The 13,938-nt window shown below is 40.2% G+C and overlaps 1 protein-coding gene across 8 annotated transcripts in view; it reads left to right on the top strand.

Annotated features, from left to right (window-relative positions):
* Positions 1 to 13,938, top strand: part of NCKAP5 (NCK associated protein 5) — a 381,602-nt gene that overhangs the window by 313,354 nt on the left and 54,310 nt on the right. For all 8 annotated transcript variants that reach the window (XR_013183102.1, XM_077181707.1, XM_077181708.1 and 5 more), the window contains 3 exons: positions 5,542 to 5,646; positions 9,072 to 9,260; positions 9,731 to 13,575. Coding sequence is in view for 7 of the 8 variants with exons in the window: in XM_077181707.1 (XP_077037822.1) it covers positions 5,542 to 5,646; positions 9,072 to 9,260; positions 9,731 to 13,575 (4,139 nt within the window). In the remaining variant the exon portion in view is untranslated. The remainder of the gene's footprint in view (positions 1 to 5,541; positions 5,647 to 9,071; positions 9,261 to 9,730; positions 13,576 to 13,938) is intronic.

Here is a 13,938-nt window from a genome sequence, read left to right as displayed (position 1 = left end):
ACCTCTGTTAATTCTGGAGCTGGATTTAAAGTCTTGCATCTTCTGTAAAGGCTTTTCAGAAAAGTGTGCCTAGTAGGAGGGAAAAACAACAAAAACAAATGGAAAGCACCAAATTAGAACTTCCATGGAAGTATTTTTATTAGATTAATGGAAAATTTAGATCCACTCTCTTGAAATTTAAGGGCTAGCTGAAAAACCTCCTTTTTTTTCAGTTTTGTACTAAGAACTCATTTAGCTTACTGAAATGCATTTTGAAGTTAATCCTTTAATATTCACTTATGTACAACACATCCTCCTATCACCACTGAGCAGTACTGCACTTTTGTGATTGTGTCCTGTGTTTCAAAGAGCCCAGGGTAGGATCAGTAAAAGTCTCCAACTTTAAGAGCTATCCTGGGTCTCACCTACTGTGTGTTAACCCTTTCTTCCCACCAAAAATACCCTGTAGCAGCACTGTATAATAACCCTGTAGCAGCAGAGAAATAGAAAAGCTGGCTGCATGTGGTGCATTGGCTTTACAGGCAGAAGTTGGATGTTCCTGCCTGTGCAGAGCTTTATTTATAGCTTTTAGAGATCTAAGTGATGAACATCTAATTACTTTGTATTAGGGAGGAGCATTTTAAACAGTCAAAGAGTGTTGGTTTTTCACTCCAGTTTTAGCCTCAGTCCTGTAAATGGTTAAACATGGCCCAACATTAAGAGAAAGACTCATTTTCATAGAATTGTGGACTGGTTTGTGTTGGAAGTGACCTGAAAGCTCATCCTTTTCCAACCTCCCTGCCATGGATAAGGATACCATTCACTAGACCTGGTTTTCATTTACTAAACAGTGTTAGCCATGAAGTTCTGCTTATAGGAAGTGAATAGTAGGAAATAATTCTGAATTTTCTATTAAATAGATAACTTCCACAGCTGAAAATAATTATTATACTTTTGGTTTTGTGATACCAATTATATACAGTAAGACATCAGGCATTTCAGTGTGTACACACTGTGTAGTTGCAAGTATATTTCCTATGTTGGTGATTATTAGAATTTAAAAATTGGAAGCATCTTCTTGCAGCTTTCACTTTCGCCTCATATTTGGCTGGTTTTTGTTGACAACCACATGTTCTACTCTCTTTAGAAAGCAAAATTTCCATATTTCAAAATAATATATATTCCCAAGTCTTATTTGTCTAAAGGCAAAGTTAATTTCTACTTTTGGAGGTTTTATTATTTTTTCCTTAACTATACTTAATTTTGTCCTTAATTCCAAAATATTTAGTGGATGAGAAGGTCACACTTTGAACAGTGCATGTTCTACTCTAAGTAACTTTTGGTGGGATAGGTGAAGGATGTTCTCATCTCCAGCTGAACCTTCCCTGTGAAATGTGTCTAAGGAATACAAATATCAATATTTTTTAAAATGAAAGATTATGCTTCTACATAAACTAATAATATGTAAATGTTTTGCCTAATAATATTTTTTCCTTCTGTGGCCTGCTGCCTTTATGGTGCAATGGAAATGAGAAGGTTTTCCCTGCCAGCCCAATTTCAGTGGCTGGGCTACAGAGGGAAGCAGGCCAGAATGTGCCTGTTCAGGTTGGTGATGCCCTGAAAAACAGCAAAGACAGGAGAGGGCCACACACACCAAACAAACATTTACAGCTCTGGCATGGAGCAGCAGGATGAAAATGTCTCCTTGGTATCTAGAGAGAGAATTTTGTGAATGATAGACTTTGGCTCATGTGAGAAAAGCAAAGCCAATTGATTTAATAGCAATTAACTCATCCAATATTGGAGAGCTGTGTACTCTTTGGCATAATTCATTGAAAATTGTTCTGGCAATGCTGCAGACCATTAGATGTTTAAAAAGGAGATGGGACCTGATAGATATTCTGCAGAGATGGAGTCAGGAGGCACAATGGTTAGGGGAGTCTCTGTAATATTGCCTTGTGCCAGCAGGTAGTAGCTTTCTTTTATCTTCCTAGAAAGTCTGAATAAGAATGCTGCTGGGGGAGGGAACTGGCTTGCTGGTTGATGGATTGGTTACCTGCCTGCCAGATAATTGTATTTCCTATTGCGCTTGATAGAATAGGTTTCCACCTAAATTATCAATTACTTTGTTTTTATTTTTCATGTGGGTTACAGGAGTTAATCTTGGCATGGAACCACAAAGGGCGCTGCCTTTTCTGCATCAGTCTCACAGGTGAAGGAGGAGCTTTGCTGCTATTGGTCACAGGCACCTGCAGAGAAGTCCCCTCTGTTCTGCCCTGGCCTCTCAGCACCCCCTTTCTGGGGAGATGTGGGTCAAGCTAAGATGTTAACAAAGTTTTCAGTCCACACCTGCCCTGTAGTATTCAGTATTCAGTATTACTGTATTCAGTACAGGGTAATTTCCAAGGATGTTGGCCCATTCCATGCTGTTTTCAGTTCCATGTGGATTTTCAGGTCTGCAGCCCAGTGATCCTGATGCTTTTCTGTTTCCAGAGGGGTCCAGGCACTCCCCAGCACCTCTAGTATTGCTCATTTTCCCTTTTTCATTATATAGGGCACCAACAAGTGGGCAGATAGCTTGGATTGATGGTTGTCACTCCTCAGTTTCATAGTTAAGTATTCACTTAAACAGATGTGATCTCTTCCATGGAAGCCATTCTGGACAGTGTCCTGCCTTTGGTTGCATTGTGTCATGATAGCATCAACAGTGATTTTAATACTGTACAATTTTCAAGGCAGCAGTAACTCCTTGGTCTAGTTATGTGACTGCCATCTGAAAATACCCATAAAGGACACAGTACAGTTTGTGTATCTGAGAAGAAATCAGAATCAAGATACATAGCACAATCTGTTACTTGATTTTAAATGCATCATTAATGAGTTTTTTTAACAAATGCTAGAGTTGTCCCCATTCTTTAATTAGGTGTGGAGAAGGAAAAAGAAAAATAAATGAAAGAAAAAAATTTTTTCTTATGCTTTTCTTTTGTAATTGGTTGACTTGCTTCAGTGCTGTGTGATTATATTTAATTAATGACCTCAAACTTTATTATGCTGTTAATGCTAGTCATTGTTCTGGCCACCTCTGTTAGTTTATTTGCATATGTGTGGGGAGGAATATTCCCAATGTGATGATCTCATTTGATACAGAAATATAATCACATTATACATCTTGAGAACACGCTTTCCTTCTTTGTTAATCATTTTAGTCTGCTGATTTGCCTTTGGTACTGCAGTTTTAGAGAGTCACTGAGTTTAACAGTGGCAAAGGTGATTCAAACACAAGCATGACTTCTGTGCAGGGTTACACTGAGCCACTGGGGAGGGATCCCACAACCCTGAGCTGTTTCCAGCTGGGCTCTCATTGATCAAAAATTGTTTCTGATTTCTGCGTGTTCTGACTGATCTCTGCTCCTATGTCTGACACAGATTCTATATTCTGTAAGTAACACTAAATTTCATTGGATGACGTTGTAGGGGAATATTTTGTTTCCCTTATTGAAATGTTTATATGTTTCCATTAAGTAATAAAATGGGAAGGCAGTATTACAATTGTAAAATTCCTTTAGCACTATTTCTAGGATCCTTTTTTTTCTGGGAAAATACATTTTCACCTATAGATGTTCATCCATCTCAGCTGTCCCCAGTCATCAACTCCAAAGCACAGATCTGACTATTGTAACTTCCACTACAATATCTCAGGTGACTGGTTTCCCTGGAGAAAATAATTAATTTGTCTGCAAACCACTTGTTCATAGCACTAGTGACCCTTGGTTCTGAAAACAGTGGGATTCTCTGGTGGCTCAGTGATGCACTTGGAATTATTGTCAAGAGGAACAAATGTACAAAGTCAGTGAATCTGTGACTTTGGGCAGGCATTTTACCTGGAGTTTAAATCTCTAACAACTACCTGACAGTAATAGTAGTGGTGGAACTTTGAAAGGTGCACGCTGAATTACCAGACATCACTCATTTTAAAAACACATAGCCTGGGTGTAGTTAATATTTATAATGAAAAGTATCTTGGGTACTGAGGGCTTGCAGCATTTCATTTAATCTATTCAACAATGTATTAGATAATACATATTTATACAGAATATTGATCATTGAAAATATTTTCCATAATCTCTCTGCAACAGACAGAACCTCCTTAATAAACCTGGATGAATAAGTTACTCTAGAGAAATGACTCCCAAATTCATAATTAGAAGTTTTTAAAAAAATTTCCTAGATTGTCTGGAACAGAAGCCTGAAGCAGAGCATGCAGATAAGAGAGGCTGTAGGAATGGCTGTCTGCTTTGTTCTCTGGCAGATTAATTTCTGCAGTGGGTACCCAGAGAGCAGGCTGGGGAGCAGCTGGGTGTAAGATACTGTGTGACTTGCATTTCAGGGCTCTGCAGAGAGCTGCTGCTACACTGTGTGGAGGCTCTTCTGCCTTCAGATTCTTTTTCCCTCTGTGGCCAGTCTTTTTGGATGGACAGGGTGATGGGGCACTCACAGAGGCTCCACAAAACTCCGTGGTTTGCATCCCTCACAGAGTCCTCTGGCAAAGCACCTGCCAGGGTCTGCACCATTGGTTCCTCCAGGCTGAGGAGGGTAGATGTGGTCTCTTAGGTTGCAAGCCTGGAGAATTAATGGGAAAGTGAAAAGATCCAAAGTCCTTATTTCTTGGGTTTTATTTTTTTAGTCCATTTGCATTGATTTCAATGGACCCTGAGTCAGATCCCTGCTGCCTGTTACACGGTGTGCTGGTCCAGGACTAACAAGACTGCAGACATTTTTTTCTTTTGAAGTCATTGGCTGAGGCATTCACATAAATCATGGATTTTATTGAAACTTCAATTAAACCAAACAAGACTTAATGTAGACTGAAAGCCCTAGAATTAGTGTACAGGTGGACATGGAGGGAAAGGCACAAACTTAGCCACCCTGCCAAGCAAAACTGAGAAAAACTGTGTATATAATCCAACAGCATGTGAATATTAATGCACAAAATCCTCTGAGTCCCCAGTTCCCTGATGCAATTATTTTCTATTCACATTAATTGTTCCTAACAGATGACATTAATGACTTTGAGGTAAAATGTGTGCAGAGGAGGCCTTCAGCAGATCAATGCTGGTTAAAAATAGGGTCACTTTTGCAATCATTCACACAAGGTGTAACAGCTTGTAAATAAAACAACATTAACATGTTGATTGATTTATAAATGTTAATTTTTTAGTTCATTTTTATGCTTTTTTCCTGAAACCTGTCAAACTCTGTGGATAATGGTGGGGCTCATGCTCATTTGTTATTGTTGTGTGTGAAGTAATGATAAGTTGCAAAGCAGTGACTAGAAGAAAAAGTAGAGTTTGTTTTGGATGAAGGATGATCTGTCCTCCAGTCAGGAAGTCTTGGACAAAGTAAGCACAAAGAGCAACATTTCAAATTAGAACAAATCCTCTTTTACCTCAGGCTCTTCATTTCCCTTGAAATTTAACAGCAGAGTTTGGAATTTTAAAAATGCTGATCTGCTGAATGTCTGACAAATGCTTATGCTTTGCTCCTTCCCTTCTGCCCCCCCAGAAACTCCACTCACGCATCTTGGACCTCTCCTCTGGGGATTTGCTTTCAGAAGTGGAACGGAACCGAGGCCTGGTGCAGGCTCCAAGTGCTGATGTTCAGATGCTCGTGAGTGTTTGTGCTGCCCTTGCTCCCCTCATCTGGAACCTCCTTTTCTCCTCTGAAGTCTGGTGTCAGGGAAGAGCCATAAAGCTGATCTCTGAATTGAAACACGGCTGAGGCAGATAACAATGCTTTTACTTCCTTCTGTTCTCTGAAATTCAATATTGTGTCCTCGGTTGATATAGTGAGCAGATAGTGTCACTGTGTGCAAAAAAAGAGTAAATCTTAGCAATGTCCCCCATACACCTTTTTGGGTATTGATTACATCTCAGAAGCTCTGAGAAATGGTCAAGGAGCTTTTTATTAAAGCCCGTGCCCCGTATTATTCATCCCACTTTTATGATATATTATGTATGAACTTTTAAAAATTCATGGGCTCTGCATTTTTATTTTTTTTTTCAGACGGAGTGAGCTTTGTGCTTATTTGGCAAAACGTTCACCAGCGTGGCTTTCATGTTTCATTGTCAAAGAGAAAAGTAGCTTAAAAAACAAAAATCACATACAGGGAAACAAAGAGTACAAGAACAGAGCATTGAACCTGCTTGTGCCTTTGATCTTGAAGTATAGTAGTGTCAACAAAAATGTAATCTCCCTTGTAATACCTACTTTAATGAGAAGGCATTGTTTCGAAGGTTCACAAAAATGCTAACAACATTTTGCATCATATTTAATTAAGCCTTCAGGTTAAGTTGCTCTAATATAGTTTTGTGTCTTTAGTGGTCTGATTATTTCAATTTTCTTTGATTTCTAGTGAAAATTACATTTTTAAACTGTAATACTACATTCAAGCCTTTTTACTCTAATTTCATTAAAGGTAATGACTAAAAAGTCATGATTACAAAAATTAAAATTTCACCATGTCAGTTAATAGACCCATATGCAAGTTAAATGTATTTAATTAATGCGTCATAAACATGCTATTCAAAGTACTTTCTTGAATAATTTAGAGTATAAAGGCAAATTGAAGGGGAAAACTCCACTCTCTTAAGTGATCTGAATATGCTATCTAGAAATTGAGTAGCTACCCTACTTCATAATCTGGAGTGACATGATATTTTTTGCACATTTTCTCCTCTCTTAAAGATGATTGCAGTAATATACTGTTCTTTTGCTTTGCTTGGATAGCTCCATTTTTTTCCCATTGCTGAAACAGTAGGACCAAATGCCTTTCTCCTCTTTTAGGTGCAAAGGAAACAAAGTGAGAGGTTGGAGAGGCTCTCAGACTAGCTGAAGATGACAGGAAGGCAATACTTGTCACTGTGCTGTGATCTCTTTCCTCCTGCAGGAGAGGATTTGCAGGCATCCTTCCCCTGAATGCTGTGATGGCTGGGACACAGCCCAGTGTAAAGGGCAGAATTCCACATGATGTGTTTTCCTAATGCCAGAATGCAGAGGAATAGCCAGAACAAGCAGCTGCTGCCCTTGGCCTCTGTGCAATCACCCTCCCCAGGAGTGACACTGCCACAGCTGAGGAGGCTGATGGCAGGGGGTCTCCCAGGGGAACCACAATGTCAGAAATAAAGACTCATCTGTCAACAAAACAACAAAATCCGCTTCAGAGCCAAAAACACAGGCATCAGCCTGCCTGTGATGCTGAAAGAGGTATTCTTCCCAGAGCCACTGGATTTAAAGGCTGCTCCTCCTGCATCCATTTGACTTCGTAGGAGAACATGTACCAATAATTCCCAGAGGTGAAATGTGCTCTTGGTGCCTCTAAATGATTTTCCCATTCCTAGGTTTTGCCTGTGATGAAGAATAATGATTTGCCCTGTAGTTACGTTTGTCAAAACCTGAACATTATGATGTCAGCTGAGCCATGAACAGCTGTACTGATGAACTCCTCAGCAGTAAAAATCCTGCTCTCTCCCATTCAGCTGAAAAAAGGTTCAAACCCAGTAGTAATAAATGGGAGGAGCATGGGGGAATAAATGGAAGAAATTAGCAGAAGGCCAACAAACATGTCAGTGCCTGAGAAGTGCCTACAAACTGAGTGTTGTTCCAAAGATTTCCATGAAGAAGCCGAGTCTAGGGCATACACAGCCTCGATATTTTTTTTATGGATTCAATAAGTTTAGATTTCTTGTTTCTTCCTAAGTGTAAATTCTTCATTTAAGCAAAATTCATTTGAAGTATATCTACATACAAAAATCAATAAATATTGTTTCAGTTTGCCTTAATGAAATCCAAGGGAAAGTTTTGTGAAACGAAGGCACAGAATCACAGATTCGCTTTGGATGGAAAAGACCTTTATGCTTAAGATCATCAAATCCAACCTTTCATCCACCACTGGGTGGAAAGGTCCCTTGAGATCAATCCCATCACTAAACAATGTCCCCAGGTGCCACAGCTACACAGCTTTTAAATCCCTCCAGGGATGGTGACTCAACCACTTCCCTGCTCCGTCGCTTGACATCTCTTTTAGTGAAGGAATTTTTCCTAATATCCAATCTCAGCGTCCCCTGGCTCAACTTGAGGCTGTTTCCTCCTGTTCTATCAGTTTCTACTTGGGAGAAGAGTTTGACCCCCACCTCATTACAACCTCTTTTCATGTAGTCATGGCTGGTGTTTCTGGTAATTAAAATGATGTCTGATTCTGTAAGGAAACTGGAGAATAGTGCAAGCACTTAACACTAAAGAAGCTCCAATGCTGTTAGGCTCAAGAATATTAGTTTGAAAACAAATTAAAGGCATCCTAGCAACTCCTACAGAGGTTTAATATTTTACCTAAAGTGCTATCTACTCTTCATTACTCTCTTCCTCAAAGCTGGCACTTAGTCACAGTCAGCTGAAATTGCATTTGGAAAGGGGCGATAACTACACAAGTACTAAAGGCAGCCATAAAGTGTCAATAAATTGCATAAGCAAGAGGCTTCAGCTGTCTGCGAGCGACACGAAGATGGATTGTCCTACGTCAGAGAGTTTCTTAGACAAAGCTTTGAACTAGATAGGAAACCAAAATGAGACTGTAATGGAGAGATTCCATTCTCGGTGGACATTCTGCTCAGGATACTAAATTAATTTAACTTGTCCAGGATGTGCAGCCTCATCTGTTACATTGTGGGGCTATAATGCAGTTGTCAAGATGTACTTGTATTCTTATAACTTTGTTTTCTGTATCTTACCGGAGCACTCTGCTTATGTAGGAAGCATAATTCAAATAGACTCAGAATAATCTTTACAATAAGAAGAGCAGAATACTAGCCCAAGAACAAAGAAGAAAACACTGAGGATTGTGGATTTTTTCCCCCCTGACAAATGAAACTGTTAGCAATTTTAAATTTATTTCTCTGTATTAAATTCACCAGATGCTAAATTGCATGAGAGGAAGGCAGAAGTGGCTTACTTGCTTTTTCTTTGCCATTCTTAATCAAGGGGAAGTTAAATGATCATTTTCTCCCCATAAGATATTTCAATTTCTTCTCATATTTTAGGAATGCCAGCAGAATGTGAAATCCAGCATACCTGTCTTGAAATGCCAGAGTCAATTAAATATGACAGGCTCTAGCCGCCTGTATCCTCGGAGCAGCTGCAGCAGCAGTGAACTCTCCCTCTCAAGTGCTTGCAGTGAATATTCCAGTGGTTCCTCCTACACTTGGAATGATGGAAAGACAAGCAAAAGGGTAAATCAAATTCATTTTCTTCATGTTTTAGTTTAAGTTAATCTGAAACAAGATTAATTGAAAAGCTGCCTGTTTCAGAAGTTTTTTTACTTTCCTCTCACTTTTATATTGAAAGCAGTTGTCACTAAACTGTTACCCCCCTATTTAATTTTTTTTAGTGATTCCTTTATCACTCCAGCTTACTTACAGTCTCCTCATTTGTTGAGACATTTATCCTGCCTTTCATATTCCAAACTTCTCTTCTTTTTTATCTTAATCCTTCTATTCATATTGTTCTTCCTACAAGTTTTTAATGCACTGCAGCCTTCATACCACTGTAAAATTCTTTATTAAAAAAGAACTTTGCTTTAAATAGAAAATAATGGAATGGAATGCCCTTATGCAACTCCTCTATCTCTTTACCAAAATGGTAACACTTTTATTGACAGCACTTGTGAGTAACACAAGTGATTTTTATTTTCCTTTGACAGTCATCCGTGAGATGGGATAAAAGAATAAGCATTGGTTCTTCGCTCCCAAGCAACCTCTCAAGTCCTGCAGATGATCTACCTCCAACTCGTATCAAGGAAAACCATATCTTAGAAGGGCTGAAAAAATTGCAGGAGCAAAAAATACTACTTGAACCACCTTCAGTAATATCAAAATGGGGTTACAAAGATTGCATGAACTCCAACGAAGGAATATATTCCCCTGGAATTAAGTGTGGAGGCCATAACGAACAGACTCACTGTAAGCCAATGGAAATGGGAAGTGTTTGCATTGAGCACAACAAAACTTTCTCTTATGATTCAGATTCCCATGATGATGCAGATGATGACTCTTCATCCTTACTGTTGCTGCAGGAAGTTCCAAGCAAAGACTGCAGGACCTATTGTAACAAATTAACTCATAGCATTTCTGACAGTCTCTTTGACTGGGATCCTAACAGGAAACATTTGCCAGAAAGAAGTCCATTTTTTAATTCAAAGGAAAGACCTGAGAAATTGACTAGTTTTGTCAGTGGGTTTCAGGCAGAAGTAAAATCATGCACCAGAGCAAAGCTGCCTGAGTTACAGTTAAATCAAAGCCATTCTAATATAGGCTGGAAGGACTTTAATTTTCAGCTTTCAGACACTGATGACAATGAAGTCTTGGATGAATTGCATATAGAAAGCAGTGATGAGAAAAGTCCCTCAGATTTATTAGCAACTCCCTTTCCTGAGAAGTATACAAAGACCTCTGACTTGTTCAAAGTCACGGAGAATTCTCAGTTTTTATCTACTGACAAAGAAGAGAACCAGATACCTGTTCACCCAGACATTAGGCCCAAGCCATGTAATTTCATTAAACAACAAAAGGTTATAAAGAAGACCTCTTCTGAAGAGTGCATTACAGTAATATATGATGCTAAGGATGGTGAGCCAATTGAATTCAGCTCACATCAAACTGGAGTTGTCACTGTAACAAGAAATGAGATTTCAATCAACCAGCCACAAACTACGTCCAGTGCAGAATACACTGAACTTATACCTCAGGGAAGAACTGATATGCAGCCAGGACCCAATGCTAGAAGCTACTCTGCTTCAGAAAGACAGGAAGATGAAACTGGGAAAAATACTCCTGAAGATAATGCAGGGAATAAAAATACAGCTGTCCCCCTGACCTGTGGGGAATCTTCACGCTGTGGGAGGGTGACACAGCAAAATGCTTCACGACAGAAGCTAGTGAAGCCAGTGTATGATGCATCATACAAGGTCAGTTCAAGCTCCACTGTGCATGCAGGAATCAATCAAAAGCCAAATGTCACTAAAATACCCAGCAGAGGTAAATTTTCTCCCCAAAAAACTCTGATGACTGAGAGTGGGGAGGCACCTGTAGCTCTGTCAGTGGGCCCCACAGCCCTTGAGAAATCACCTGCTCTGCCACCTGTAAAGCTTTCAAGATTCAAAAAGGCTCAAAGCCCACCTCGTCATTTTGATTCAAAAGTCGAATTTCAGGTTCCAAAGCCCCCTGCCCATGCCCTGCCTGACTTGAAACGTCCTGGCAGGGCCGATGGGGCAAAGTATCCAAAGAGTCAGAGTCCAGCATCACCACTGTTGCCTCAGCACCTTATAGAGCCCAGTAGCTATGGGGAACCTCCAACCAGAGACTTTCATTGTGATTTAGCTCCTGTAGAAGCCCGGTCTCCATCCCCACCCCTTCCTCCTGGCAGGTCAACATCCCTGTTGATTCGGCCTAATTATGCTAATTCTCCACCTCTAGCAGTAAAGTTAGGAGGAGCTGGTCCCACTGAAACAGCAAAAAATGTACTGAAATCATCTCCATTAAAAGGAACTGTGAACTCTGGCTTTCATAATCAATCTAGTCATGAAATGCAAGCAAAAAATGTATCTTCTGGGGCCAAAATTGAATTATCTTACCTTCAAGAAAATGCAGAAGGAATTATGCAAAATAAATGCACATCTCAGCAATCCCACAGTGCATGCCAAGGACTTTCCAAAGTTTCCACAAAGCAAGTCTGCCCAAAAAACCCTAATCAGGTGGGTCTCCACAGGAATCGTGAGTATTCCAGCACAGATTTTCAAACAGCCAGGTCCTTTTCTCTAGGCTGTCCATCACTGGAAACAACTCCTTCACAAGACACTTATTCCAACAAAAACAATATTTCCAGTGACAGTGGGTTGGATCAGCTACAAAAGATGCCAAACATTCTCCCCACAACTCCTCAGTGTCACACGACGAGCACAAGTGAGCCTCTGCTATCTCAGGTAAACAATTTCCCGTCAACGCCGCTTCATGCCGGCAATGCTGCGCACGCCTCTCAAAACTCTAATGAGAGAGGAGTGAAAACCCGTCTCCCTGTAGGACTGAAATTATTTGTCAAATCTCCCCAGCTTCTCCGCAAGAGCTCTACTGTACCAGGGAAGCAGGAAAAAGACAGCATAAATGCAGCTTCCAAAAGCAGTGGGAGCTCCAGTAAGTACAAGCAAAGTGAGTCTGTGTGTGTAAGCACCAAAGGTGCAATGGATGTGGAATTAAAGGACTCCAGGTCTGACGCTGAAGTAAAAAATAATTGTGCTGTGGGGCTTAGTATGGATACAGCATCAGCTCATTCAGATGAAAGCTGCAACTTGGTGGTAGACAGAGGAGATGGATTAGAAAACAAATTAGTTAAGAGGTCTGTTTCTTCTGGCAGCAAGTCGCACCTGAAGCCGGCTCTGGGCATGAACGGAGCGAAAGCTCGCAGTCAGAGTTTCAGCATCCACACAGGGGAGAAGCCGTCTGCCCCTGGGACTGAAGGCCTGGGGAAAGTACGGACTCAGATCATCACAAACACTTCTGACAGAGGGAATTCTCTAACGAGGCAGAACTCAGCCGTGGAAGGGCTTCAGATCAAGGCTGCTCCTGGGACAGCAGTGACACCAGAGGCTCTTTTATATACTAGTAAACCCACAGAAAATTCTTGTCCTAGACAAGGCTCTCTTGGAAATATGAGTAGTTGCAATAGCCAGCATGGAAGCCCAAGCAAATTGCCCTTCAGATCATCTCAAAGAGTAGACCAGTTTCACAGCACATCAAAATGTGATGGAAGCAAACCATTTTCTCAGAAAGATGCATGCAGTCTATCTGTGCAGAGTGAAAAAAGCACTGAAAGTTTTAAGCATGAAGCTCTAGGTAAAAAAAGTGTTCTTTCAGCAGAACTGGAGTTAGAAGCCTCGGCTACTGTATCTTCCAAACAAATTTTGTCCTTCCAAGGTTTTGATGGAGTAAGGTGTCCTCATAAACTGGAAGCAACAAGGTCACGAAGACAGCAAATGTCTTTAAAATTAGCAGAAACCTCTGAGAAGGTTAATGCTCTTTTGAGTTCTCCATCTCTGCAACCCACCATAGAGGAGAAAGTCATGTTATGCATTCAAGAAAATGTGCAAAAGGGTCAGGGACAAACCAAATCCCCCACTGTGGAGACCAAGCAAAAGACTGGGCCTTCTATAGCCAGTTGGTTTGGCTTCCGAAAGAGTAAGCTCCCAGCACTGAGTAGCAGGAAGACTGATGTTCCTAAAACTAAGGTGGAAAAAAAGGATATAAAAGTTTCAGGATTTGGAATTAAGCAGGCAAAATTAGAGAGAAGAAAAGAAAAGAAGAAAACTGAGCAGCACTGTGAAATAGAAAATCAGATTAACAGGAAAGCTGACAATGGTGACATTTTAGCCACGGAGAGCAAAATTGTGAAGCCTTCCCAAGACTCTCCTGGTGAGATGGAGTGTGAACAAGTCAGAGGTTCTACCACAGCTGCCTACTCACCAAAAGACAGCTTCATGAGAGAGCTTTTAAACAGGTAAAACTCCAGAACACAATTTGGGATGTGTTGATGTCCGTGTAGCTTTACAGATGCCCAGATGTGAAGTTCATTGTATGTTCTTTTTGTGCTAAGAATGCACAGTAGCAAAAAGTAGGTGCACAATTTGGACTTTATTCTCTACAGGAAAAAAAGAAGCATTCACAATGAGATGATAATTTTGTTCATGTTACTTTAACCAAGCCATTGGTCTTTGAAATTAAAGATAGGAGTGTTACATCCAAGCTGATAATTCAAATGATTCCAGAAATCAAGAATCTAGGCAGATGGCATGTAAATATAGAGGGTAATTAGGTACATGTTTTAATGTATTCCATCTTCCTGTACTGTAACCAGAAAACA

The sequence above is a fragment of the Agelaius phoeniceus genome, chromosome 7, assembly GCF_051311805.1.
Source record: "Agelaius phoeniceus isolate bAgePho1 chromosome 7, bAgePho1.hap1, whole genome shotgun sequence".
Lineage (NCBI taxonomy): Eukaryota > Metazoa > Chordata > Aves > Passeriformes > Icteridae > Agelaius > Agelaius phoeniceus.
This window is presented reverse-complemented; position numbering and strand designations above follow the sequence as displayed.